The sequence below is a fragment of the Lonchura striata genome, chromosome 14 (genome assembly GCF_050655825.1).
Source record: "Lonchura striata isolate lonStrDom1 chromosome 14, ASM5065582v1, whole genome shotgun sequence".
Taxonomy (NCBI): domain Eukaryota; kingdom Metazoa; phylum Chordata; class Aves; order Passeriformes; family Estrildidae; genus Lonchura; species Lonchura striata.
In genome coordinates this window covers 3,831,965-3,859,354 of record NC_140716.1, presented here as the reverse complement: position 1 = coordinate 3,859,354, position 27,390 = coordinate 3,831,965, and the positions used below count along the sequence as shown (strand labels likewise).

The 27,390-nt window shown below is 45.9% G+C and overlaps 2 protein-coding genes across 2 annotated transcripts in view; both read left to right on the top strand.

The window, feature by feature from the left end:
* The window catches only part of FOXK1 (forkhead box K1), a 56,488-nt gene extending 38,033 nt beyond the window's left edge, over positions 1–18,455 (top strand). The window contains exons 4-9 of the mRNA XM_021549418.4: positions 110–256; positions 1,995–2,188; positions 3,303–3,469; positions 4,144–4,425; positions 6,975–7,199; positions 9,433–18,455. Coding sequence (XP_021405093.1) covers positions 110–256; positions 1,995–2,188; positions 3,303–3,469; positions 4,144–4,425; positions 6,975–7,199; positions 9,433–9,653 — 1,236 coding nt within the window. The 3' untranslated portion in view covers positions 9,654–18,455. The remainder of the gene's footprint in view (positions 1–109; positions 257–1,994; positions 2,189–3,302; positions 3,470–4,143; positions 4,426–6,974; positions 7,200–9,432) is intronic.
* A 1,605-nt stretch (positions 18,456–20,060) lies between these two features.
* Positions 20,061–27,326, top strand: AP5Z1 (adaptor related protein complex 5 subunit zeta 1). The gene is given in 13 exon segments (XM_085592151.1): positions 20,061–20,173; positions 20,327–20,464; positions 20,833–21,002; positions 21,005–21,018; positions 21,937–22,078; positions 22,964–23,076; positions 23,964–24,106; positions 24,865–25,014; positions 25,218–25,329; positions 25,719–25,816; positions 26,071–26,203; positions 26,334–26,554; positions 26,810–27,326. Coding segments are annotated over 13 exon segments (1,740 nt in total). The 5' UTR covers positions 20,061–20,132; the 3' UTR covers positions 27,075–27,326.
* The last annotated feature ends 64 nt before the right edge of the window (positions 27,327–27,390 follow it).

Sequence of the window (27,390 nt, the reverse complement as noted above, 5' to 3'; positions counted from 1 at the left end):
ATGAAAATTACAGCCCAATGTGCTTTTTAAGTTGTGGTACACTGCAGTGTAGGAATTCTTTGTTAGTGACTAAATCTTTATCCGTTGTTTTTTTTTTTTTCTTGCTTAGGATGAATCCAAGCCACCCTATTCTTATGCTCAGCTAATTGTGCAGGCTATATCTTCAGCACAGGACAGGCAATTAACACTAAGTGGGATCTATGCCCACATTACCAAGCATTATCCATATTACAGGACTGCTGACAAAGGCTGGCAGGTGAGTTCTTGACACTGACAAGCTTTTAAACTACTTTGACGTGGCTTATCTGCTTTGAAATGCATTTATTAAAGATTTGGGCCACTGGGAATAGAGCTGCTTTGACTGTTCCCAGAGTGAATTTGTTTAACACAAGCTGACTATTTCATTTGTGGGTGATTAGTTTTGTTGGGTTTTTTTTTTTTTTTTTAATACTTTGTAGGGCATTGTAGTGTGTTACTGTTGGGCTCTCTAATTTCTCTTGTAATGCTGTAGTCATGTGTCTTTCATTTTGTTTTTTTGTTTCCCTACATCCTTGCTATCAGTCACTCCTCTGCCCAGATACTTGCTGAATCCTTCACCTCATCTTTAGCATGATTTCTCCAAGCAGAGGATGTCCAGCCTAAAACTGAGGCTCCAATTTTTAATCCTAGCACCTTAAATTATTACAGATGTTTTGGTTTCCCAGTGTATCAACTGCATTGCTTGAGTCACAGTTTGCAAGTTCTGAATTTGAGTGGGAACTTGGGAAACTAGGAGTCCATGGACTCCTTGTGGTGCTCAAGGAGATCTGACCAGCTTCAGAGGAGAGTTTGGATGTAGTTAACACACGCTAAATCAAACTTCAGTGTTCACTTGAGAGTTGCTTCCAAAGTTTCAAGAACCTCAACTCCACCTGCTTTCAGACTTTTTCTTGGCATCACACCTCTGCCATGAGTGTTGGCATTTAAATGTAATACACTAATACAGCTGCAAAGGCTCTTGCAGCTGCTGATTTCACGGTGTGCAACTGGCAGGAGCAGTACTGCTTAGTGCACTTTGAGTGTCGTTGGAATAAATACATTTCTGCCTCCCTGGCTTTTCCCTGCAGTTCTAATTAATTGTGGAATTCACTTCCTGCCCTAACCTGCTCAGCAGAGTTGTGCTTTGTGAACCAGTTGCTGCATCCTGCTTCAGAGAGCTGCATTTCAGCAGGGAGTGAAGTTGCCTTTTTCTCTCTCCTCCAGTGGCATTGTAAGGCTTCACCAGTGAAGAGATTGTCTAAACCTGCTAGAAAAGCTTTTGGGTTTTTTTGAAAGTAGAAGAGGTATAAGTTTGTGCACACAGAGGCTTGCTGAGCCCTTCCCCAGCGCAAAAGGCAGTGCTACACCCTGTAAGAGATGGGCTTTTACAATGGAAGGGATGAACATTCTTGTCATCATCCAGAGAGCTGCAGAGTGCCACAGAGCTCATGGATTCCTCCCAGAGCTGGCTGAGGGCATGTTGGCTGCCTTGCGTTGTGATTACTGTGAGATGCAGTGTCCTCTAGGGCATGTTTGGGCAACCTGGTAATCATTTGGCAGGTGAACAGTTAGCACAGGCTCAGGCAACTTTTTCCACTTGCCAAGAATAAAGCCTGTCTTTTGAGAGTTCTATTGTGGTTTACAGTGATTTCCCCCTGCCTCAGCAAAAACTCTGCTTTCATGGCTTTCCACAGAGAAGTCACTGCTCTGGCTCCAGATGTATTTAAGTAATGGTTTATACCAAGCAACCCCATCTTTCAACTTGGTTAAGAGAAATTCTGACACTTTCCCCCAGGTTTTCTCCTGCTGTTCTCCTGTGACTTTGGAGCTATGTGAGTTGAGTGACTTGTTTCTACCTTCAACACTGATTCTGGCAATGTGGATTTATTTTTCCAAGCTGTGTGGTGCAACCCATTTGTCTTTGTTACATACTTCTTTGTGGCAAAACAATCACCTCATTCCTCTGCTTCCTGCAGAATTCCATTCGGCACAACCTCTCCTTGAACCGTTACTTTATTAAAGTCCCACGCTCCCAAGAGGAGCCTGGGAAGGGCTCCTTTTGGAGGATTGACCCTGCCTCTGAAGCCAAACTTGTAGAGCAAGCTTTTAGAAAAAGAAGGCAAAGAGGAGTGTCCTGCTTCCGAACACCTTTTGGGCCTCTCTCCTCCAGGTAACTTCAATTTCCTCTCATCTCTCTGCCAAACTCATTACAAAGAAAATAAACCAAAGCTTCTCCTGAAGTACAGTGAGTATACTTTGCTGTTTATAGTTTGAAAGGTTATGTAGTTAGTCCTGAGGCATAATCTGAAAATTGTTCTGACTTCTTAAGTGTTTAACAAAAAAAAATCCAGAAGAAGCTAGAAAAATGCATCAAATAACATATCTGTTTTGGCATCATTTCAAAGAAATTCAAAGCAGTTATCACTGGAGTGAGTGTTTTCAGATGCCAATCTCTGATTTGAGGAAAGCTGTGTTTAGTTGTGGATTAGATCATAGTGGGAATAACTTCTGTGGTATTTAAAACACTCTTCTATTGGGAGATCAGGTTGATGGTGGTTGTCAGCAGTGGAGCAAAGGGAGTTCTGTGTGGCTGCTTCAGTCAGCTTCACTGCCTTGTGCAGTGACAGCTTCTTTGAGTCCTTTAGCTGTGAGGAGAAGACTTGGAATCCAGCACTAGCTTGAACAGTTTCATGGAACATTCCTCCCACACCTCCTATTTTCTCAGTTAAAATGTAGGGGAAACAGGAGGAGAATTTTTCAGCTTTTTATTCTGGTTCATCATTGAAGAAATGTACAACTCCTCACATGTTTGGGACCAGAGGTGGGAACCAAGTGGCAGGGGAGGGAGGCAACAGGGAGAAGGGGAAGCAACTGCTCTGCAATTATATGCAGGGCCAGACACTTGTCTCTGCTTGCATCTTTCTTCTCCCTGTCACTCTCAAACTCTCACATAGGTTCTTTGAGAATTACTTGAAGTTATAAAACTGATCTGAGCATGCAGCATTTGGGGATTCTCTGTCAGCAGTGGGTCTAACAATGAAATATTAACCCTGCTCTGAAGGGTCCAGTTTCCTTCAGCAAGGAATAACACAATAATATTTGGAGCTGGAGTGTTTGTGGGGTCTGTGTCTACCTTTCAGCTCTTCCCAGCAGGACTGCAGTGGGTGGTGTGGAGGAAAGGTTGTCCTTCCTAGAGAATCCTCTACTGGACATAACTTTGGGTCTCTGCTGCTGTCTTGTCAAAATGCATCTGCACTTGCCAACACTATGTTTTGGTGTTTCAGGAGTGCTCCTGCCTCCCCTACTCACCCTGGCCTGCTGTCCCCTCACTCTAGTGGCCTACAGACTCCAGAGTGCCTGTCACGGGAGGGCTCACCCATTCCACACGATCACGACTTTGGGTCAAAGCTAGCCTCAGTTCCAGAGTATCGGTATTCCCAGAGTGCACCCGGTGAGTAGCCCTTGTTCCAGAGGCTGGCTGTTCACTTGTCCCATGTGCCATGCTCAGGACACCACAGGAAGGCTTCTGCAGTGTTTTTTGGGAGGATCCAGGACTCTCTTTCCACTTTGTTGTTAGAGACTAATGGTGCAAATACAACTTCAAACCTTTTTCTGACCCCTCTGTGGATGAGGGGCAGAATGTGTAGAGACAGCTGATCTAACCTTGAGCTAGGTGGCTGTAAAGATCTGACAGCAGAGTAGCCATGGCAGCACACAGCTCACCTGCTGCCATTTACCAGCCTTTGGATACGATCAGCCTGGCCTACACCAAGCTCTGGTGCTGTGGCCAGAACCTGGTAAATATCTGCTTGTCAGCTGTGCTGACTTGGGCGTAGGGTGAGATTGGAAAGCAAAGCTCATTAAGGAAAGCTTGGTTTGGGATATTTTCTTATGTTTATTATGGCTTTTATTCACCAAAATGTGCTCAGTTGACAAGTAGGGGTTTTGTACATTTGGAAGGAGAGGTTTGAAGGTGGTATTTTTGAAGGCTTGTTTTCTTTGTTGCTTGTTTCTACCTCCATTCCTGCCAGTGCTGAAGCACTGAGTAGACTGGAAGTGCACAGATTAAATAAATGGAGGTCTTTTTGCCTCTCCTGTTAAGGTGTGCTTCTCTTTTCTGTTCAGGATCTCCAGTGAGTGCCCAGCCAGTGATTATGGCTGTTCCTCCCCGACCATCCACCCTGGTGGCCAAACCAGTGGCCTACATGCCAGCGTCCATAGTGACTTCTCAGCAGCCTCCGTGCCACGCCATCCACGTCGTTCAGCAAGCCCCCACTGTCACCATGGTCCGAGTGGTGACCTCCTCTGCAAACTCTGCAAACGGATACATCCTCACAAACCAGGGCACAGCAGGAGGAGCTCATGAAGCTGCAGGAGCAGTGTTGGACTTAGCTGCTGACCACCGAGGTAGCTTTTCTCCTCCCTTGCTACTCTGCTAATAATTCTTGAGCAGGCTGGGAGGGGAGAGTTGTTGAACATTTTCGATCACTGAGCACTGAGCCATTAAAAAAGATGTTTCTCCAGGTAAAACTTAAACCAAATGGGAGCTTATCCATTTTTTGTCTCCACCAGAGAGCAGGAGTGTTCTCTTCTCTCCTGGGGAACAAAACTAACAGACTTTGGAGCCTGAGAAAACATGCAGTGCATAAAACTTGCATATTACCATAGAACCATATAATGATCTGGATTGGAGGGTACCTTGAAGATAATCTCATTCCAATCCCCCTGCCATGGGCAGGAGCACCTTCCACTATCCCAGGGTGGTCCAAGTCTTGTCCAGCCTGGTCTTGGACACTTCAGGGATGGGGCAGCCTGTGCCAGGACCTCACCACCTCAACAGGAGAGAATTTCTTCCTAATATCTCATCTATACCTGGTCTTTCAGTTTGAAGCCATTCCCCTTTGTCCTATCTCTCTGTGCATTTGTAACTATCCCCATTATCAGAATTACGCCTGTATATTGGTATATTGGCTATAAAAGCGTGTGCATTTTCCATCCAAAAGAGAGAGCCTGGGAAAGGCTGCAACTCTGCTTCAGGATGGCTTTGTAAATAAATGATTGAGCACTTTTTTCTGCAGGCCCGGATTCCTAGAGGAAAGCATGTGCTTCTGGAAGTGCAGGCAGTGCCCCATTAAAGCAATCTTCAAAAACCAGTTAGAACAAAGGCCTTTTTTTGTCCCTAAGGTGGAAATTCCACCCTTGGGGGATTTAGTGAGTTAAATATTCTCTTGCTATGATCTAGACAACACCTTGTCTGCTCCCCATTTCAGAAGGTCTTAGTGCTGCAAGGTCAGTGTATGTTGTAGCAGCAGCAAGGCTGGTTTCTGTGACTGCTTTTATGTGGGCAGTGGGACAATGGTCCCTCTCTAAGGGAAGGAAAAAATTACAAAGAGCTTCCCCTCTTGCAGCAGCAGGACCTCTGGCATTTTTAGTTCAGCACTGGTTATCTTGCTTGAGTTTCACTTGCATTCTCTAGAAATTCCTGTCTGGATCCCATACGTGTTCCTGAAGCGCTAACAGTTGCAGCTGCCTTGTCACCTGCTCCCTTCTTTCACTCACTGGTTCTTGTGTTGCCTGTTCTTTCCCTACTTGTTCCACTTGTATCCTTTCTAATCTCTATTTTCCCTGTTTGCTGCATTTTCATTCCTAAACTCCTTGCATTCTTTGCCTTTTCCCTCCCCATTCTCATGAGCTTGCCTTCAGGTTTCAGCTCAGTGCTTAAGTCCTATCTAACACCACTCTTATTGTGTGCAAATGTTAAAATGGGAGAGGCCTTCTTTTCCTACAGGACTAATGAGATTGTGCTTCCTGCCCTCTCTCCTTTGAGACTCACAGAGGCCCTGGAAGAGTGGATCCTCTCCTTTCCTGGCAGGATGCTGTCCTGTATCTGTTCCATACCTGCTGTATTGACCCCTTACTTATCCTGGGAAGTGAGAAAAAGTGGTTTAGTGCTCTTAAGCAGTTACCTCTGTCCAGGAACTCTGCTCTCCTTATTTATTTTTTATTTTTCCTCCATCCTGTTTTCTTCCTATACTTCACAGCAAAAGCTGGCAACTGTGGGAAGACCTCCTTGTAAATCAGCCTCCATGCAGCCTGACAGCAAGCTGCTGCAGACTTTTGGCTCCAGGCATTGTTTAAGATCTTAATGCCTTCTCCTGCTGTGTGGTATTGAAAGTCAGGCCAGTTTGTTTGAAATTGCAAAGTAAGCTATGAGATTTGCAGTGCTTGCTGTCCATATCACAGCTGTGATGTGCCAATAAGGGAGGTGATGCCTTTTTTGGGCAAAGGGTCAAATTGACGGGTTTGATTTTTTTCAATTTTTCTTGTGCCTTACGCTGTAAGAAAAATATTCTTAATGTTGATAGAGTAAATGTGCAACAGAGAATATTTTAGTGTTTCCAAATACTCATCCTTGACCTTCTGTGGTGCTGAGGTATTGTAATCCTGGGGTGTGTATCCCTATAATGAAAATGTGGTGAATGCCAGATCTAGGGAAGGAATAATGATGTCTGACTCCAGATTAGAAGGCTGAAGGATAGTTTTATTAAAACTATACTGTATTACATTAATATACTATTTAAAGAGATACTATACTATTCTACATATTTACTTACCTAACTAACTACAAACTCCTGACTCTCTGCTGAAAGTTCATTACATAGTTGGATCTCATTGGTCATTAAACTTAAACAACTTCCACCAGAATCCAATCAAGTAATTACTTTAGGTAAACAATCTCCATACTACATTCTACATGAGGAAAACAAAGGAGTAGAGATAAAGATTGTTTCCTCTTCTTCTCTCTGTGCTTCTCTAAGAAATCTTCAGAGACAGAGTTATGTCTCTCTGTCTAGAGAATGTGAATGTCACATGCCCCTGCTAAAGTGTTAATGAGACTAAAACCTGCCTCTAAGCCAGGGCAGCGACTGATCCTTGTCTCTTCTGCTCTTCCGCAGGCATGGACGAGAAGCCGACGATCGCGTTTGCCACGATCCCCACGGCCAGCCGTGTTATCCAGACAGTGGCCAGTCAGATGGCGCAGGGTGTCCCCGGGCAGACTGTCACCATCCTGCAGCAGGCAGCTCCGGTGGCGCTGGGGCAGCACCAGCTGCCGGTGCGGGCGGTCACCCAGAACGGCAAACACGCCGTGCCCACCAACAGCATCGCCGGCAGCGCCTACGGTGGGTCTGCTGCCCTGCTCCTGCCTGCCACTGCTCCCCCGGCTCAGCAGCCAGGCTGGAAAGCTGCTTGCAAGGCTTTTCTCCTCTTGCTTTCTGTGTATCAAGTTAATCCATGTGTCTATCTCAAAGGTATTGCAGTTCTTCCACTTCTAGGGCTGTAAATCAGTGGGAGGTTCCCTTTTGTCCACTTCTGCTGCCTTTTCTGGCGGAAAAGCCCTGTCCTTCCTTTGCCCTTGGCTGTGCAGTTATTAGTACTGAGATTCTCTACCTCTTGAGGTTACTTGTTGAAAGTGTTAGTGATTCTTGTGGAGAGCCTGTTTTCATTTATTTTCTTCTGATCAACAGCCTTTGCTTGCAGCGTGCCAAATAATAAAATTTCCATGGTGTTCTTTAGATCTTGTGAAACATGACTCGATAGAGTAAAAAGAAAATAACATACTTTCCCATTTTACAGTCTTAGAGCCTAAGAGAAACAAGATCTATTTCACCAGGTGAACAAATGTAGGATTTTTGTATACACAGGATGTGTTCTAGTCATTTGTCAAGCATGGTTTTTTGAAATTCCATACAAGCCATGTCTTGGCAGCCTCCTCTTGCTTGCTCAGCACCTCAGTTTTTATTCAGTTGAGGATGGGAATATCCAGGTTTCTTATGGCTTTTTTCTCTGAGATGCCAAGCACTTCTGCTGCCTCAGGCTGGTACTTTGGGGAGTTTGAAATGAAGGGCACTGCTGGGCTTTGGATGCCTTTCATGAAGGTAGGAATGTTTCTACAGAATTTTCTGCCACATCTCTTCACAGTTATCACCCAGCATGCACTTCAATTGCAAGAATCTCATTGGAACTGTGAAAAAATTATAGTGATAAGGTTTTTATGCAAGTATTATAAGGTATTAATAGATCAGGTAGGTCACACTTCTACTAACCAGCATTAGCATTTCTCTAATGTAGAATCAGACAGATTTTATTTAACATTTTTATGTTGAAATATTTTAATCTCACCAAACTTTTTAACTCTTGTCTAGGTGGGAAATATTCCAGTTGTATCTGAGTTTTTTTGTAAATGGCAGTAAATTTTATGGTTCACAAAACAAAGCCTGAGTCCCTTGACTCTCATCTGTACTAAGTTAACTTCTCAACTGCATGATTTAGGTTCTCTAAGTCACTAAGCTGTAATTGCTGACTGCCCTCATCTTTACCCTATTTTTTTTCCCTTCATCCTCTTGATACTCTACAGCTTTCTTCTCATGTCTTGGTAGAAGTTACTGGGCTTTGAGGGCCTTTGTTCTGTTGGCTTTGTTTATTTATCCTAGGGCTCCTTTTTTATGCATTTAGCAGTGAACACAGCACTGATGTTCAGTCATTCCATCCTTTGTAAATGAGTCTGGAGGGCAGAGGATGTGCTGTTTCCTGAGTCCCCTTTGGCTTCCTCTCTGATTGATGCAGAGTCCAAAAGCTGCATGTGTTTTGTTTTCCAAGCAGTGATGTGTGCCAAAATCAGTGTGTAAGCACATTCTCTGTCTGGAACTTGGAATTGTAGACATTTTTACCGAGGGTTGCTACTTAAATCATCTTTTTTCTTACCACTTTTATTAATGGGAGGGTGAGACCTTGTGTCAGTACTGCAATACAAGATTGGAAGCCAGAAATTCCTTTGTTCTGATCCCAGTTCTGTGGGAGCACATGTGGTTGTCTAGGGTAAGCTTTTTCCTGCCCCTTTTGCAAGTGAAATGTCAGTACACTCAATATTTGCACTCTATTTCCCAACAGCCTGGTTTCTTCTTCCTGTGTGAGCAGGGCTCAAGAAAACCTCTAAACCTCCAAATAAAAGGCCCTGCACATGGATGTTGGAGTTCATGAGAAATTGTCTGGCCACCTACAATCAGAACTACCTCTCAAAGAGATGTGTTGTAATTTTAACTAGAGCTTGATCCTCCCCTGCTGGGAACAAATAATTAGCTAGCAATGCCTAGTTTGACAGGGATGGGAAGAAGAAAGTTCTCCTGTGAGAGGGCTTGTTGTTGGTTTGGTAAACTTGAAAAGCTGAGGTTCTGGAGGGAGAGGGAAGGAGAAGGCGAGCCAAGCTTTCAAAATGCTCCGGGAAGCAACACTTGACCATGTGCCAGCTGTTGTGTTTGACGGTGGGATTTTCTTTTCTTGCTTTGCTTGGAATAGCAAACACTTGTTCTGCTTCACCCCACTAATTCTGCTTCTCTTTCTTATCTTCCTTCCCAGCTCTTACAAATCCACTGCAGCTCCTTGCAGCCCAGGCCAGCTCATCCACTCCTGTTGTAGTCAGCCGGGTCTGCGAGCCGGGGACCGAAGAGACGGCAGCAGCCTCCTCCAGTGAGCCTGAAGTGAAGAGACCACGGATAGAGGAGCCCAGCGGAGCAGTGCCAGCCCAGACTGGAGTCATCACATCCACAGTGCCACAAGGACAGGCAACCAGTGAATGAAGAACCGGTGGGAGGAGCTGGAGTGATGGTGGGGTGGGCATGGGATGGCAGGAGCCCTAAAGCAGCTTTCACAGGAAACCAACCACAACTGTAACAGCTCAAAACACAGCTGATAAAGAGCTCTGTTTAAAGGCAGATTTTTCATTGGGAGGACAACAGCTGTTATAATCACAAGGTGCCAAAAAGAATGGAAAATCCCTCCCAAGAACCCATATCTGGAACTCTGTTCTGTCTCTACTTATGGGATATTTTTTTCCTTTTTTTTCCTTTTTTTTTTTTTTTAAGATTCAAAAAAATACAGACAACTGATTGTATGACTGCTGGGATATTTTTAACTATCTTTTCCCCTTTTGGCTCCAAGGGGATGGGATTTGCAGTTCAGAATCTAAAGGAATGTAACACAAATACAGTCTGCTCCCTGGAAAGAAAACTTCTCACGTTCTATGCCTTAATACCACGCTTCTGAGAGCTTTGAACCATAGGACCATTTTAAAAAGGCAATCAAATGCTGAAAGATGGGTGCAGTATCTCACAACAACATTCAAGAAACATGGTACCAAACATAAAAAAAAAAAGCAAATTATTCTGGTTTTTTAAAAGAGAAAATTCTGAATATAAATGTTTATTTATATAGGGATTCAGGAGGGAGAGTTACAGGGCTCAGCCACCTGGATTTCCAGATTTATTTCTCTCCATTCCCTCTGAGGGAGAATAGGATGACAGAGGAACTGCATTAACTTGGTTCCTGTAAAGATGTTAAAAACAAAGGAGTTTGTATCTTTACAAATCATTTCTTGCAATTATTCATCACTTGCTCTGGACAACAGCCAAAGTATCTCGATGCCTGAGGACCACATCTATGTCTCCAGGAGGTTTCTGTATGTATTTGATTGATTACAGCTTGTGTGAAGCACCAGCTTTTGTTCAAATTAGCACTGGAGGTGAAGGCATGGCCACTGTCTCTGTGACCTTGAGAAAATACTGGTTGATGTTCTGCACTAAAGCTGTCACCTTCAGCTCCTTGTGGTGATGTGGTCCTTAGCTTGATGGACTCTGGTCAGGAGGTCAGAGCTGACCCTCTTTCATGGCTAACAGCAGAATTCCTGTGTTACTCTTTGGAGAGGGAAATTTAGGGCTTGGATGAGAGGCAGCAGAGGTCATACCATGGTTCATTCAAATTCTGTCAGGGTATAGTAGACAAAGGCAAAAAATTTATCTTTTATTTTCCGTGTGACAAAACTCACAGTTTTACCAAACAGTTTTACCAAAATTGATTCAGAGGTTTGCTTTCACTGCTTGGCTCCCTCCCATGTCTCCTGCCTTGAGCACCATTTGGGTTTGCCAGTAGGAGGAGGCCTTTACTCAGACTGTATTCCAGGCTCCTCACGTAGTACAAGGATGTCTTTCAAGGAAGGCAGATTTGACTCACTGCAGCCACATGCAGCAGTGGGTGTGTGTGATACCTTGTGACTGGCAAAGAAACTCACCCCTGCCTGTAACCTCCAGCAAACCCCTTTGGCTTTACACCCTTTCCAGTCCCCTTGGCTAACGTGTCTTCTGGCAGCACAGCAGAGATTTTTTCATTTAGCAAATGTTACAGCTTTGGTAATGGCAAGAGTGACTTAAGAGGGGTGGGCTGTGCCTCTTGTGGGTTATCCCCTATATGTACTGATTTGCTGTCCTGTGCAGTCTGACACCACTGCAGAAACATTGCAAAAAGCCTTCCCCAATGTGCAGTAAATGATACTGTCAGCATATCCATGGGGATTAGGGGCAAGGCACAGCCCTTCAGTGCCTGCTGGAATCTGGGGAGGAAGTCCACAAGGTAACAGCTGGCATCACTTGTTCCCTTCTAGGTTTCCTTTGTCTTTGCCAAATCCTATTCAATAACCAAGTCCCACCACTTGAATAAAATCCAGACATGTTTAATTCTCACGTCCATTGTTTTGTGAGAAATATTGCCGAAAGAAGGAAGTAATTTCTTGGTCTCATGATTTGTGGTTACTTTCTGCGGAGAGAGGCACATAAAATATTCATGACAGATCATTTATCTCAGCTGGGCTTTCAGAATTCAGGTGTGTGCCCTTAGTGACAGTTATTAGATGGGATTTTAGTACTTTGAAATGGTTTTGTGAAGGAGGATTGTTAGAGACCACAAAGTAATTGAAGCAAGCTGGCCTCCAGCTGTCCCTTCTCCCGCTAGGAAGGCAAGGTGTGGCACAGTGGAAAAGCACACACATTAGCTCTGTTTTCTGTAGCCTTTTCCAAGCCAGGAGTCAATAAAATGAACTTCTAGGCAGAAGGCACAAGTGAGAGTGCAGCACAGTGTATCTGTGATGAATCATTGCTTTTGGGTGACTGCTGGTTTGGGTACAGGCACGACTCTGAAACATCCCCGAGCCTCGGGAGCGCTCCGGAAGCGCAGGAATCCTTGGGTTTCCAGAATGTTGGGTGAGTCAGAGCAAGGTGAAAAACCAACACAAAACTGTTCAGGATGTGGAGCTGCCAGGATTCTGTGGATTTTTCTTCACTGATGCTTTTCTCTTGAAGGGTCTGGACTTCTGTAAACTAATCCAGCGCTGCAGAAAGACATCAGCTGAGTGACAATGTTTTCATCCACCATAAAGCTGCTGCTTTGTAGATACCTCTTGAAAGTCCATCCTCAGGTTGCATGTGTAGATCTGCCTCCTGAGTATTTAGAACAGAATAACACTTTCTGTCTCTTCTTTTTGTGGCTCACAATGCCTGATGGTTCAAATGGGAGTTGAGGATAAGCAAATATCTTTGTTCTGTTCACTCTTTCTGCTTGAGATGTCTGGAACTTGTCAGCTCACCCTTTCAGGGGGTTTTTGCTTTATCAGTCTGCTGCATCCCTCTGCTGCTGTAGGAAGCAGTCCTGCCACTTGCAGATTTTTTTTTTTATAGGTTTGGCTAAACATTGCCTGGTACCAGGTAAAATAACTCTTCTTGCTGAATCGTGTTAGGAACTGTGGAAAAGTGTGGTCCTTATCCAGAACATGTGAGATGAAGACATCTTGTTTAACGCCTCCAGATGAATTCTTTCAGCACTGATCAGTCTGGATGACAGCACCATTCTTTCTGCATACCAGTCCTTGTTCTACAGGCTGCAGAGGCATGGTGGTAGAATTAAGTCTTCAACTAGGAAGAAAATGTTTATCTTAATGGTTATATGCAGTACTCACATTATTTAAATTTATAATCTGACTTGTTTGTATTGTCTAAAAAGTTGCATTTCATCTTTGATTACATTAACTAAAGGTTTGAGGGGAAGTGAAGGGGGAGGCTTCACTGGATTTTCTGCTGTCTGTGTAATGAAGGTCAAGGCATATTGAATATTTAAACTGCGATAACTTAGACCTGGGAAAACTGTAAAGCCAAGTTCTTAATGTGTGAATTCACTTTCCACCATTCCCTATTGATTTCTTTTCACCTTAGGCAATGACATTGACTAATTTTACTTTGATCACAGTTAGTTTATAGCAACTTTCTTTGCCCCAGTTTGTAAGAGTTGAATGCAGTTGCTCTTTGTTCTATTCCACTGGAATTCCATGTTGTTTGTCTTGACCTTGGCTCTTATGATACAGAAAGCTTTTTAGAGAAAGATCAATTTAATCTGATTTAGTGATAACACAGCACAGTGCTGAGCACAAAATTGAAGTTCATGATTAGCTCATATATTCTTTTCAACTCCTTTTCCTTCCCATATTCCTCCCTCCCCCATACCATTAACGATGTCCCCTGTAGCATATCCAGTCATTTTTATCCACTGACAGGAGCAGCACCTTGTATTAAGCTCTGCCTGAGGACTCAAGGATGAAAATGCCTGTGGAATACATGGTGCTCCAGAACAGGTTGAGAAAGGTCAATTTTCATGTATTAATTTTCATGCTGTGTTCTAGACATGTTACTGTTGGGCAGAGCTTATTCAGGAGAGTGTTTTCAGAGACATCTTAAAGCTTTGTAAGAGGAAAGAAATAACAGCTCAAGCTCTTACAGTGCTTCTGCCATCAGCGTCACGGTCTAGCATCAGATTTTAGGGGGAGTAATCTTGCATGTTTGGTCTTGTGTACTGATGTAGAGTTGTCATTCAGAGTTAATTTCCACATTTTTTTTTCCTTTTTCAGTAGGGAAATGCCCACAGCGGAATAAAATTTGGAGTACAGAAGGCTAGGGACCTGTATCTAAGCAAGTGAGGGCATCTGACCTGAACTCTCTTGCAGTGTGGTGTGGAACACTTCTCCCTGCCTGCTGGGGATGTTCAGTTGGTTTTGGAGCTTTTCATCTGTGTCAGCAAGGGGGTATTTATTTGGTATCACTGGTGTGTGCTAGTGTGTAAGTGAATGTCAAAATGCAGGGTGAAAGGAGAAGTGTTTCCCTGCTACACTTGGGTTTGGAGATCTTGGATTTCACCTAGCAGTAGTTCTGTGCCTCTCCTTAGAGAATCCATTCTCACCACACAAGGTGAAAACTTATCAGCAACATAAGAAGAATTTCCCATGCAGCTGCATTTGCTCCTTGCCTCTGAGGAGAACCCAGCTCTACCTCCTCTGCATGTTGCAAATAGGTACTTGAAGATTGCAGTAAGATCTTTCCAATTTTCTTCCTTAAGGCTGAACCAGCCTGGTTGTCTCGGTCTCTTTTTGTCCATCAGGTGGAATTGCTGCAGGGGGTCCCTGTGAGTCTTGTACTGGGGAGCCCAAAGGCAGAGACAAGTGCTGCAGACATGATCTGGGGAATGCTGGATGGGTTGGAAGAGGAATCTTTTTCCTTGGCCTGGCAGCTACATTTCTGCCAGTACAGCTCAGTACCTGTTTGGTCTCTCGCTGCAAGACAAGTGTAAAGTGTAAGGAACAAATCACAGAGTGAAGTGGATTGCATTTGTGCAGATGTAGCCACGTTGTCCCTCTCTTCCCAGGAACAGTCCTAATTTGGGTCTTTTTGAGCAGGAAGCAGCACTGAAGGATCCTGATCACTTTTAAAGATACCTGTGCTTAATCTTATCAAGTGATTGTTTCATTCCAATGTGGAAAATTGCCTTGAGTTTCTCCCTGCTGCAAAATCTTTGAGGCTTTTTTAAAGTCCTGCTGCTAATAAGTTGGACTAGGGCATTAAGAATGAACCTCTAAAGGAACAGGACTGGCTTCATAATTTTGCCCTTGCTGCACTGAGTTTTTGAGTTTGCAAATGCCATCCTGCAGTAAATTATCTGAATTCTCTTGCCAGCTAGTCTCTTGGGCAGCTCCTGTTTCTGCTCCTCATCAGTTTTTCCCCTCTGTTTGTAGTTATGTCTGTCAACTCCAGAGTCCTTTAATCCAACTCCTAATTGAATTCCATTGCTTGAAGGTCTGCATCTGGTGAGCATTCTTGTGTTAGGTTGCAGTTACACGAGTAAACAATCTGTTGTAGAACTTTTTGTGTCCTTCTGGGTGAAAAATTATGCCCAAGCTGCTGCTACTATAGCATACACTACTGCTGGAAAGTGTAGCTTCCAGTGGAGCCAGCTGTGCTGCAGAAAACAGTTACACTACAGGGTCATTGGATTGCTGGAGCTGATGCCTTCCTGCATGCTGATCTGCACCTGATCAAGACGTGGCTGGGGAATCTCTCTCTGGGCTGCCTGGCAGCTCTTGGGCTGGGATTTGTTAGATTTTTTACACCTCTCTCTGCTGGGTGGGTTGTTTGCAGGTCAGTGCACGTGTTTGTGCATACAGGTGTGGGTATATTCCCGTGCCATAACCAGCAGTGGGAATTCTGTAGCTGTGAGGGTGGGCTTTCTCTGTTAGGGTGTCTTTCATGGGGCAATAATACACCAGGGAGTATTTTACTTTGGCCTGAGCAAGACATTTTGAAAAATACTTTGTTTTTTTGGAGCACTATATTTAAATTCCAAATTTTGAATCAATTTTTGACATTTGTATTTATATGTTTGGAAAATTCTTTTGATACCTTTTTGATTTACCAACACTGAATTAAAACCTTTCAGAATGTATGGTTGGTCCTCTCCTTATGTGTCACTTTAAGTTTCAGAGCATGAGGGTAGTGTGCCAAATCTACCCCTTTGCTCTCAAGACAGAAAAAAAACCATTGACAATTTATGGGTGGCAGCTAAGGAAGAAACCCTTTAAATATTTTTTTTCAGAGAATATGAAATTAGATCTGTGTAAACATAAAATTTATATTTATTAATGTGTGAGTGTGTGAGCGTGTGTGTCAATATAGATATATAAGTGGTCCATGACTATTTCTTTCTCTTGAATGGTACTTACACAGACTTTTATACAGTGTGTTGGTAATTCCTGCACCAGGCACTGACTCTGAAAGAATGATGAACTTATTTTTGTAACAAATGTGAGCAGCCAGTGGAAGCAGCTTTACTTCAGTGATTGCTTTCATTCCTCTCGCAGAGCAGAAGAGGCAACCTGGTACTTGCATCTTCCTTCTGTAGGATCCCTGCTCCTGGCTTTGTCCTGCTTGCAGCAACCCCAGTCCACACTGCTTTTCTGGCAAAAAAAAACCCCAAATGGCACTAATGAAAGCTGGAATCCTTTCTTGTCTGCAGTTCTCTCTAGATGCAGTATCAGGGAGTTGTTTACAGATTCTGCTCTGTAAATAATGGGACCTTATTTCTAACAGAGGAGATTTATGGGGGCTCCACGAGGATGCTGTAAGGCTGAGGAATTCTCTCTGTCAGGTGGCTAAGCTAACACTGGGGCGCTAGGAAATAGTTTCTTTTCTTCTGTGGTGAGATAATTTTCTTTTTGTCATGCTTCTGTCTCTTTTTGGGGTGAGGTGTGTCTATATTCCCCTTAAAAACAAGCACAGAAGAGTTTTTCTAATGTTTCCATTCACAGGGAGTAAAGTTTTTGCTGAATTGGCCAAAGTTCAGGTGTGATTTAATTCTGCAGGGATCACTAAATTCACAGAAGGGTGTATTTTGAACCACTCGGGTCCTTTGAGAATAAAAGCAAGTGATATTTGACTTCCTAATCTTAATTGCTCTTCCAGAAGCAGAAATTCTCTATGAGGATCTGAGTGAAAGCTTCACCTCAGCAATCACTGGCTGCTGATGGGGCTTCAGTACTTCAGGGAGGACAGGGTTGGTGATAGGAAGAGTGACCAGAGTAGGAGCAGTGAAAGGAAGCAGCTTTCCTCCTCATCCAGCAGAAAACAGCCCCTGGGAAACCCAGACTGCCCCTAATATTTGGTTGTTGCCTCGTGTCTGTGCCAAGTTATGCTGTGGTCTGGACCTCTCTGTCCTGCTCCTACCCCACCTCAGTTTCACTTAAAGCACTCTGAGACAGAGCCTTCCTTAAAGCTAAAGGCAACGGTGAGGAGAAATGTCTGATAGTTGAAGAAAAATGAGATTTAAATGGAGCAGAAAAAGTGAGAATTCCTTCTGTTTCACTGTCTTGCTGCTAAAAGTCTGGTGCAGAACATCCTGATGTTCTGCTGATTTATATGCTGCTCTTGGGAGGTGGGCAGGCTGCTAAGCTGGCTCTGTAGCAATTGAATTACTGTAAACCTAAACTTGCTTAATCTCTCTTTTTTTTTTCTCCCTCAAATGGGCTTGAAGTAGAGGGAACCAGAGTATTGTTTGTAAGATCTTTTTGCTTTAATAGAAAACAGAATGTAAAAAAAAATTTTTAAAAATTTAAAAAAAAAAACAAAACCAAACTCATTCAAACATAGTGATACAGAAAATGGCTTTAAAATATGAAAATCTTACAAGACCATATGTTGTGTTGGGTTCTGGACATGCTGTTTGTGCTGAGGAGGCTGGCCTTGCCCAGCCTGCCAGCCAACCTCCACGTAGCCAAAAAGAGCATTTTAAGAGTCTGTAGCTATCCAAAGGACTGTTATCCAAAGGACTGTTAAAAGCTGTTTAGGGATAAATCAAAAGCTGTGTGTGAGCAATGGATGGTAAAGCTGGAAAATCAGATCCAACTCTGAATAATTGCTCTAATAAAAACAAATTCAGAAAAATCCACCTCTTCCCCCTGTTGTGCAGATGCTCATTCCCACTGAGTCCCCGGGGAAGGCTGAGAGGACAACCTGGAATACCTCAATGGCTTCACAGAAGGGTTTGCTGCAGACATCTGGGCCAGCCTTACCCCTTTCACCTCAGTTTGGCACTTATTTTATAGAATAAGAAGGTGATGGGAAGGGGAAACTAAAGCCATGCTTGCATTTCAGTTCCTGGTGTTGCCTGTGCAAGACACCTCCAGCCAGATGTTTTGGGGTTTGTGGGTTGGTTTTTTTTGTTTGTTTGTTTTTTTTTTTTTACAGCCGATATCAAAAGTTGTTTTGGGTTGTGTTTTTTTTTTTGTGATTTGTTTTCGTTCCCAGTGCTTTTTAAAAAGCAGGTGTGTATCCCAAGGGGGAAGCTCCGTGGGGGCAGTGGATGTGAAGTTCACTTTCTTTCTCTGGCCATGTTGCAGCCCTGGCTCCCAGCAGGGTGTGGGATCCTGCATCCCAGGAGCAGGACCTGTGTTTCCACTTCAAATGGGATACAGTGGTTTTGTTTGTTTGTTTTTTTAATATAGAGCCATACATTTTTTTAAGTAATTTGAGATCTGAATGTGATTTCTAATGTATCGAGAACGTTAATATTTTAAAGCTATAACAAAGGTTTAAATTTCTACTTTTTTTTTTTTTTTCATTTATTTTAACTGTTCTGTTACCTTAATTTGATGTATGTGGTTGGGGAATGTTGCTTCTCCTCTTAGCATTTGTTTCTATAACCAGAAATAAAATTATATATGAAAGAGAAAATGCCCTGAAATTGGTTTGCTGTTTTTGGGTGCCAGACTTGGATTCTTCCAGTGTAACATCACAGGAGGGGTTGAGTTTCCTGCAGCAGTGAGGGAATAGTGTGTTTAATATTTTTTCCTTTTTATTTTTTTTTTTGTTTGTTTGTTTTTGTTTTTTCCATGTAGGCAGGAAGTGTGTATCTGCACACCTTGCACTGTTTGGAGTTCAGACTTTTGATCCCTTGTCAGTTATTGGGGCAGCTGTTGACTCGCAGCAGAGTGAACACATGGACTTGTGTGTTTGAGATGTGAGATGCTTCCCCTGGGGCTGATAAACGATTCCTCCAGCTCCAGCTTTTGTTTTGTCATGAAGTGAAACATTGTTATTTTGAAAGTTAAACTGTTCTAGTGTGTTCCCCTGTAACTTATAATAAGTGCTTTCATTTAAGTCTGTGAGATCAGAAAACAGTATTTTATCTGTCTTGTAGTTAGGCTTTTCCTCCTTTTTCTTCTAATGCAGCTACAATTTAAGTTCTGGGTTTATTTTGACTAAACATTCTTAGCTCCAAAATTAATGGTAATATCTTTTAATGCCTCAATTGACACAAAGTAGCTGTAATTCATAGACTTTCAGAACAACTGAATGGTTTGGGTTGGAAAGAGCATTAAAAGTCACCTCATTCCAATCCTTGACGTGGGCAGGGACACCTTCCCTTATTTCCCTATCCCAGGTTGCTCCAAGCTCCATCCAGCCTGGCCTTGGGCACTCCTGGGATCCAGGGGCAGCCACAGCTTCTCTGGACACCCTGTGCCAGGGTCCCACCACCCTCCCAGGGAAGAATTCCTTCCCAATATCCCATCTAACCCTGCCCTCTCAGTTTGAAGCCATTCCCCCTTGTTTTGTCACTCCATGCCCTTGTAAAAAGTTTCTCTCTTGTAGTCTCGCTTCTGTTACTACACGGAGCATTTTTTAAATTGACTAATTAAAAAATTAATAACACAATACACAGTAAGCAGTATTAATCCAGACCTTTTTCTGGAAAGGGAGGTGTATTTAAAATTATCCTTTGTCTCCCCACGTGCTGCTGCTCTGCTGGCTGATTGCCCAGGCATGGTGCTAATGAACTTTAATGCCAGGAGAGCACAGGGCAGGGAAGTACCAAAGGCAGAGTGCCAAATCCCATCCCCTGGCATCTCTCTCCTCCTTGCAGGGCAGTGCTCAGCGTGGTGCTGAGAGCTTCAGCCGTGTTAGCAGCCAGGAAAGAAAGTCCTGATGGATTTTTAATTTCTGGGAGTGCTGGAGACCTGAGCAGCTGGTTTAACATCTCCTACCTGTTTTGGAAGTTCTGTTTGTGAACGGGTTGCAGGAAAGGCTGATATATTCATTGTCCATAGAAGCCCCAGCTCTCATCCCTGCCATATAATGATGTTCTCCATAGGTCTGAGTGCCTGGGGCGGGGTGGCCTCAGAGCCCAGCTTGTGCTGAGGCTCCTGAGGTGTGGGATGATCACACCAGCACCTCGGGCAGCCCGTGAGCAGCCGCCGGGGAGGATTTTGGTCACCCCCGTCCTCTGCGACCCTTCCCGCCGGGCGGAACCTTGGCGCAGCAGCCGCCGCGTTCCCCCGGAGCCGGTGCGGCGTACCGGCCGCCCATGGGGGGCGGCTTTTGCCGCGCACCGCGGCGGGGCCGGGGCGCGGCGGGCCCGGGATGTTCGCGGCGGCTGCCGAGAGATTCCTGCGGCGGGCGAGGTGCGGCAGGCACCGGGACAGCGCCACGGAGCCCTCGGGCCGGGCCGGGGGGCTGGCGGGGCCGGGCGGAGGGGAGGGCGGTGAGGACCGACCCTCCGGGCCGGGGCTCCCCGTGAGGGCCCGGCTCCGTGACAGCCCCGACTGCCCCGGCAGGGAGATCCAGCCGGAGGAGCTGCGCAGGTTCGCCGCCCGCGTGTCCGCCCTGCTGCAGGGCCCCGAGCCGGGCCCCGAGGCCGTGGATGGGCTGCAGAGGCTGCACCTCACGGTGGCCGCCACCAAGTACCCCCGCAAGTGAGTGCCCCTGCGTGTCCCGGGTGTTCCGAGAAGCGAAGCGCTACCTTCCTAAGCAAAAAGAAAAAAAGGGCGTGGGTTAGGGCTTTAAAATAACACGCTGCCTTGAAAACCCTAGGTTCAGTTTAAACACAAAGCCCCTCTTTGCCTTTCACCCCCGTGCTGAGCAGAGGGTGCCCGTCTCCTTTTGCAGCAGGATTAACAAGCGTCGGTGTCACTGAACCCTCTGTGGAAGTGCACTCAGAAATGAAGGTGATGAGTGGCAGTAGTCACTGGCAAGGGGGATCATCCCAGAGCCAAAAATAGGCAGGAAATAAACATCTGGATCTTTTCTTGCCTTGCAGTGATCTTCACTGTGACTCTTGCAGGCTCGATGGCGAGTTTGTGGAGCTGTTGCAGACAGTGCTGTGCTCACCCAAAAGTCCTGAGCAGATTCAGGTGTTATGTGCTGCCATCCTGAGAGAGATGTCACCTTGCAACGATCTCATCCTCTCCTGTGATGAGATTCAAGATACAAAGCTCTTGAGCCTGGTGTCCTCCTCCTTCTGGCTCAGGTAAATGACCTGTCAAAGCAGAGCTCTTCTCTTATCAATATGGATTTGCTTTTTGATTGTTCCCTGCTCCTGAGCTCCTCCCTGAGCTCAAGGAGAGTGAAAACCACTTGCAAGTATGTAGGAAAAAAGCAGAGGTATTTCTGTGTTCATTTAAAGGATCTCATTATTCTGCTTTGCATGGAGGAAAAATGGCACATAACAACAGAAAATGCTTAAAACTGTAATGTTTAGACACTAAGGTCCAGGAAGCAAAAAAGAGCCCTTTAGAGCTGGCTGCTGAAATAGATTTCAAATCAGGGTTGCTTGAACCTGGGGAGGAAAGCAAAGCATTTTAGATATTATTTGTCTTACGATATTGGCTTTCATGTTCACATATAAAAAACATACATAGAACCTACAAAACATGTAAAACTGTAAATGCAATGACACTTCAAAGGTCTAGATTCTCCATTAAGAGAAGCAAACATGAGGATCTCCCTGTTTCGAGTGCTGCCTGGGGAACAAGCTGGAAATTTCTCTTTTTCCTCTCCTTTATTTGTATTGTGTCTGTTAAAGGTAAAATATTTTTGTGAAACTTCTCGTTCTGAGTTTCACTGTGTGCTTAGAAATGTCTCCAGTGTTTCTGACATTCATCTGAGTCTACTTAAAGTGAAACAGAAACCATCAATGTATTACTTACATGCTGCCTCACAAAGCTCCTCTCTCCCATATCCAGCACTGGGGCTGTCCTGCAATTCCACAATGTAAAAACAGACATAACCAGCCCCACAGTTTGGGATTTGTGAATTCAAATGGCAGAAAATCCCTGTGAAATGTGGTAAAATCCCTTGTCCTGTGAGTTCTTTTTGTGTTTGACTTTGGTATTGATGCCTGATGGAGGAGATTGGTCTCTATCTTTACCTCTGCTTTATTTTTCAGGGAAATAAGGGTGAAGTGGCAGCTGTGGGGCAGCATGTTGTGAAAGCCTTGGAAAGGAGACTGCCTGAGGGTCAGAATGCTCAGTTCCTTCTTCCTGTCCTGGCAAATGTCCTCAGCCTTTCCCCAGGGTCTCTAACAGAAGGTAAAGCTATAGGAAGGGCTGAGATTGCCACCTGGCTGTGGTCTGGGTACTGATCAGAAGGCTCTCAGTTGGGAACTGCTGTCAAAAGTGACATCTCTGCTACAAGGAAAGGGAACTTACTGGGTGAGATGTATTCCACTACCCTGGGACTGGGCCTTCCTGGATTTGTATAACAGGATCATGTGCTCTAGCTGAGGTTGCAGCAGGAGTGTGAAACTGTAGCTATCCTGAAGAACATCAAGCCAAGAGAGAGAGAAACAGAGATGTGCCTGTGCATCTGGTCAAGAGAGCAGCAGGAACAACTAGAAGTGCTCTTCATCAGAGAGGCAGCACTGGGTAGGTAGTGGTGAGTTAACCTAGGAGAGCTTTCCAGGCTTAAAATGCTGGGGAGTTGTGAGCAAGGGTGAGTTTCTGGGAGTTTCCTGTGAGGTTTGTGTGTTTCATGCGGTGTGCCAGAGAAGCTTTGGGGAGGATGTTGGGCTGGGTGCATGGCAGAGCAGGAAGGATCATCTGCCCCAGTTTCTGTGAGTTCCCAGTGAGGGAGTTGTGCCTTTGGCTGCAGAGCTGAAGCCAGACAGTGCCTGAATAAAGTGACAGTGATTTTGTACATTCCCCCTAACAGCAGCTGTGGATGGAGACAAAGCAACAAGTATCTCTTGAGTGATCTGGTAGCAGAGTCCTTGGTTCCAGCATTCACTCCCTGGCTGAGGTGGTATGAGGGGTATAGAGCACCCACCTTGGGCTACCAATTTCTTTATGGATTGCTGGTTCAGAGAGTGATCCAGGCTGGAGAAAAAGCACAGCACCTGAGGGTTAACAGGGACATGTTGCAGAGGCTGCTTCTGTGCTCAATCTAGCAATGACCCTGTCACTTCCCTTGTACAGAACAGATCGATGTTGTCAGTAAAAAGCTGGCTGACTGGCTGAGGTATGCAAGCATTCAGCAAGGAATGGCTCAACCCTCTGGAGGCTTCTTCTCCAGTCCCAGAACCAAACAGGTGAGTGCTGAGTTGCCATGGTGACCTCACAAGAACATTTGTTAGTCTGTTACCTGCTGGTTTGGATTCCCAGAATCACCTTGTTTTGGAAAACAGTAGCCTAGAAGTGCTGGTGTTCTTTGACATTTTTTGTGGGATATGTGGTTGAGACACATAGGAAAGCAAAGCAGGGGGTTTACAGCTCTGAGATGGAGGAATTCAGCAAGGTGCTGTGTCCTCCCAGGCAAACTGGCAGCTGTGGACTCTGATGCCATCTACAAACACCTCTTCACTGATATCCCAGCTCAGCTCTTCCACAACCCATCACTGGCCTTCGAATTTGTCCAGTTCTGCAAAGACAACAGCCAGCTCTTCACAGACTCCTCCAGCATATTCAGGCAGAGCTTCCCAAATCTCTTCAAGGTACAACATGTTGGAGCAGCAAAGGGGAGAACCTGCATCACATCCCCTTCTGTGCCCTAGAACTTTGTTTTTGTGCCCCAGAGCCCTCCATGTGCCTTCATGGCAGTGCTAGGGAGAGCACAGGCAAGAAGGATTGTCACAAAACAAGTGTGAGTTTGAAAGGGAGGAGGGTTCTGGGTGTGTCCAGCACTGCCAGGAGAGAAGAGTCTGGGCTGGCAGGACTGTGGAGGGCTGGGGAGCACAGTGAACACAGGACACAGCACTTTGTTTCTGGAAAAGTTTAGTAAGCTGCAGCTTGCCAGCCACTGAGCCAGCTGCCAGAGGCCTGTGTTGAGCTTCTAACAGGCTCCTGGGTTTTGACCAAGCCCTCAGATTTCTCTGGTTTTGCTTTGAAGAAGTGACTTTCTCTTCCCCATCCCATCTGGTCACAGTGTGGAGTTGTCTGGGTGTGTGATGGAACAGAAGTTTGTGCTTGTTGCTTGCAGTTCCTGGCATGGAACAGCCCACCTCTGATCTCTGAGTTTGTGGACCTTCTCCCATTTCTGCTGGATCCAGGCACAACCATTGAGATCTTCCATTTGCTGCTTGACCTGCCCTGTCTGACAGCAGCTCTGGACATCCAGCTGAGGTAATGCACCTTCCCTTCTCACTTGTTAATCAGCATCTTAACACTGACCAAAGCCCAGTGCACACTTCTGAGCCTCAGCTGGCACAGAGCAAGGGGATCACTGCAGGGAGGTTAACACAAGGCTGCACAGTTGTCAGCCCAGTGTTCCTCGTAATGTGTTGTCCATGAGAAGAGAAGGTGACCAGCTCTCACATTTCAGTACTGGACTGTCTTTGGGGCTCAGGGATCTGTTGCCATTCCCCTCTCCCTCTCCAACTTTAAATGATTGCCACATGTTTGAGGCTTCCACGAGCTACCATCTCAATACAGAGGTGAAATGCCTATTCTTCCTTACCTGCTCTTAGCCCTGGTTTTAGCTTTGTTCTCCTGGAGGCACACAGAATTTTCTTCCTGAGATCTTAGGAGCTGTGAGTTTCCATGAGGGTGGGGTAGGACTGGAACTGGGTGTACCTCTGTTCTTCCTTGTCCTCCTTACATTACAGCTCTTTCTGGAGTGCTTAGAAAAGAGAGCCATCCTGGAGGCAGATGTTGGTGGGCTTGGATAACTGAGGAATAGAGTGCCATTTTTCCCTTTCCCAGCCATGACACAGAAGAAAGTCTGAAACTGTTGTCTGAATATGGGGGGCTTGAACTCCTCAGTTTGGCTCTCTGGCTTCCGGAGAGCCTGGATTAGACCAACTTGCTGTTCAGTGTTCAGGATCCCAGCTCTGCCCTGGCCCATGGTCACAGTGCAGCACATTCTGTGTGTTCCCTGCTAGGGCAGCAGCTCTTTCTGCCTCTGAGAAGGCCAGGGCTGACCCAGCTGGGAAAGCAGCCACATGTCTGGAGGCCTTTGGCCATCCCCTCTACAAGAGCTTGTTCCAGTATCTGCTCCGCACCAAGGCTGCTCCCGAGGATGCTCCGGAGAGGTAGGAGCCTGTCTGCAGTGTGGTTCAGCCACCCAGCTCCTGGAGGCAGCACTGGGATTACTGGGCAAGGCACAGCTGCTCTGAGCTGGCGTGAGGTGGATTTCTCTTCCCTCTGTCATCTTTGCCAGCACTCAAGGCCTGTGGGGAATAAAGAAAGGTAACTGGGAACAAACCTTCAACAGTTACTCTTCTTTTGCCCTCAGTCTGGTTCCACTTCGGCAGCTGCTGGGATCCCTGGCTGGCAGCCCAAGGGTAGTGCAGTGTGCAGAGACTGTCCCTGTCTTACTGGAGCTCTTTTTCAGGGTGGTGGCAGAGGTAGGTCTTTTTGGGGGAGTTCAGTTCCCAGTTGTGCTGCAGGGATCTCTTTTTATGTCAAGAGCAGTTGTAGAAGCAAAATGGTGAAGATGCTGCAGCTCTGAGAGAGGGGTGCATGAAGGGAGAGTGGGATTGGTACTGACATGAACCAGCACTGAGCTGGCCACTTGATCAGAGAAACAGAAAAGGTCTGTGGGGCAGTGTCAGGTTCATTCTGTGCTCTCAGCCAGCTGTAAAGGAGAGGGATGAGAGCACAGTGAGTGCCTGATACCTGCTTTGTGCACTGCTCCCCTCCTAGACCAGGCAGTTTCTCTGCCATCTGTCTTACCTGGCTGGTTATTTTGAGGTATGGCTGCTTGATGTCACTGGTTCTGCTGAAACAAGGGCTGTTTGCAGATGGGTCTCTGATAAACCAGCTGGTGGTGCTGCTGCTGCAGAGGAGTGACCAGCTCTATGAGATCCTAGCGTTTAAAGAGGATGTGTACAGGTGAGATGAGACAGGAGGCACAGCCCAGCTCCCAGCCCTTCCTTTTGGCATCCCAGGGCAGCTTTTTCAGTTTTGGCCCAGTCCCTGCTGTGACATATCTTTGAAGAGTGCAAAATGGGGGCTGCAGCTTCATGGTGGCTGGGAATACCCTGAGGGCACAGCCCTGTGCCAGTGGCTGGGTGCTGCCAGCCCCTCCTGGCTTTGGGCATCACCACCCTGCCCTGGTCTGAGCTGTGCCTGTGTCTCTGCTGCAGGGTGCTGGGCTCACAGCTGGCAACGCTTTGCAGGCTGCGCCCTGCGCTCCTGGTGGGACTGTCCACAGAGATCCTGGAGTTCCTGGGAGCAGTCAGCAACATCCAGAGCAAGGAGGCCATCTTCACCCACTTGGTGAGCAGGGCTGCTGCTGCCACGGGCTGCACCAGCTGCACTCTCCTCCTCTCTCCTAGCATTAGCTCACCTGATTCTCTATCCCCTAAAAATCATTCTGTTCCCTTTCCCTGTGCTCCCTCTGCCCTAGCACCAGGCGTGGGCTGTGGGCGAGTTCCTGTCGGTGTCCCACGACAAGCGCTGCACAGTGGAGCAGATCACACGGTTCTTCGAGCCCCTGGAGGCCGTGCTCTTTGAGATCATCCAGCTGCAGCCACAGGCCAGCACCCCCAGCTGTGCCCCCTGTGCCATCAGTGTCCTCATGGCCACCTTGACCAAGCTGGCAGCCCGCAGCCAGGACTTGATCCCCAGGTGAGCACCAGCAGAGGCTTGAAACGTGCAGATTCCATGAGTCTGAATGTGGGTGTGCTGGTGTTAATTAATAACTGAGTCTGGCAGCTGAAAGAGGACAGAGGTGAGCTGTGGAAGGGCACAGTTTAGAGGAGTGGATTCATCTGCTGACTAATTCTCTGTCACCTGCACTAGTCTGTGGGAGTTTACACACTTAAGTAGTGACTGGCTGGGTGAAAAGGTCCTGCCAGCTGATATTTGTGTCCTCTCCTGCAGAGTGTCCATGTTCCTGTCCAAGATGAGGACATTTGTGCAGAGCCCTGCTGTCACCTCTGTTTACCGTGAGGAAGACCTTGAGGAGATCCTTATACGTGCAACTGAGCTCATGAACCTGCTCAAGATGCCCAGCGTGGCTCAGTTTGTGCTCACCCCACCCGTGGCCAGCACACAATTTCAGAGGGAGGTGAATGACTCCCTCCCTTTGGCCCTGAGGATGGTCACCCAGCTCCTGGAGCCTGCTCCAGGCTCCGTGCCAGTGTGAGGGCAGGAGGTTTCTGGAATAACTCGCTGGACACTGCTGACACTCAAGGCTGAGGCCCTGATCTTAACTGGAAAAGAGGAACAAATGATTGTGAATGAAACAGAGAACAGGAATAAGGAGAGCTGAAGCTGCTCTTCTGATCTAAAGCTGTATTTCTGTCCTAGTGCCTGTTGCTTTTTTATCTCCTAAGCTTGTCTTATCCCTTCCTGGTGAGTATGCATTAAAAATCCTGGTGGATTTGTGCAAATGTTGCAGGAGACTGAATGGTGCATTAATTCTCTGTCAGCACATCCTGTCTCTTTGGAGATGTACTTGT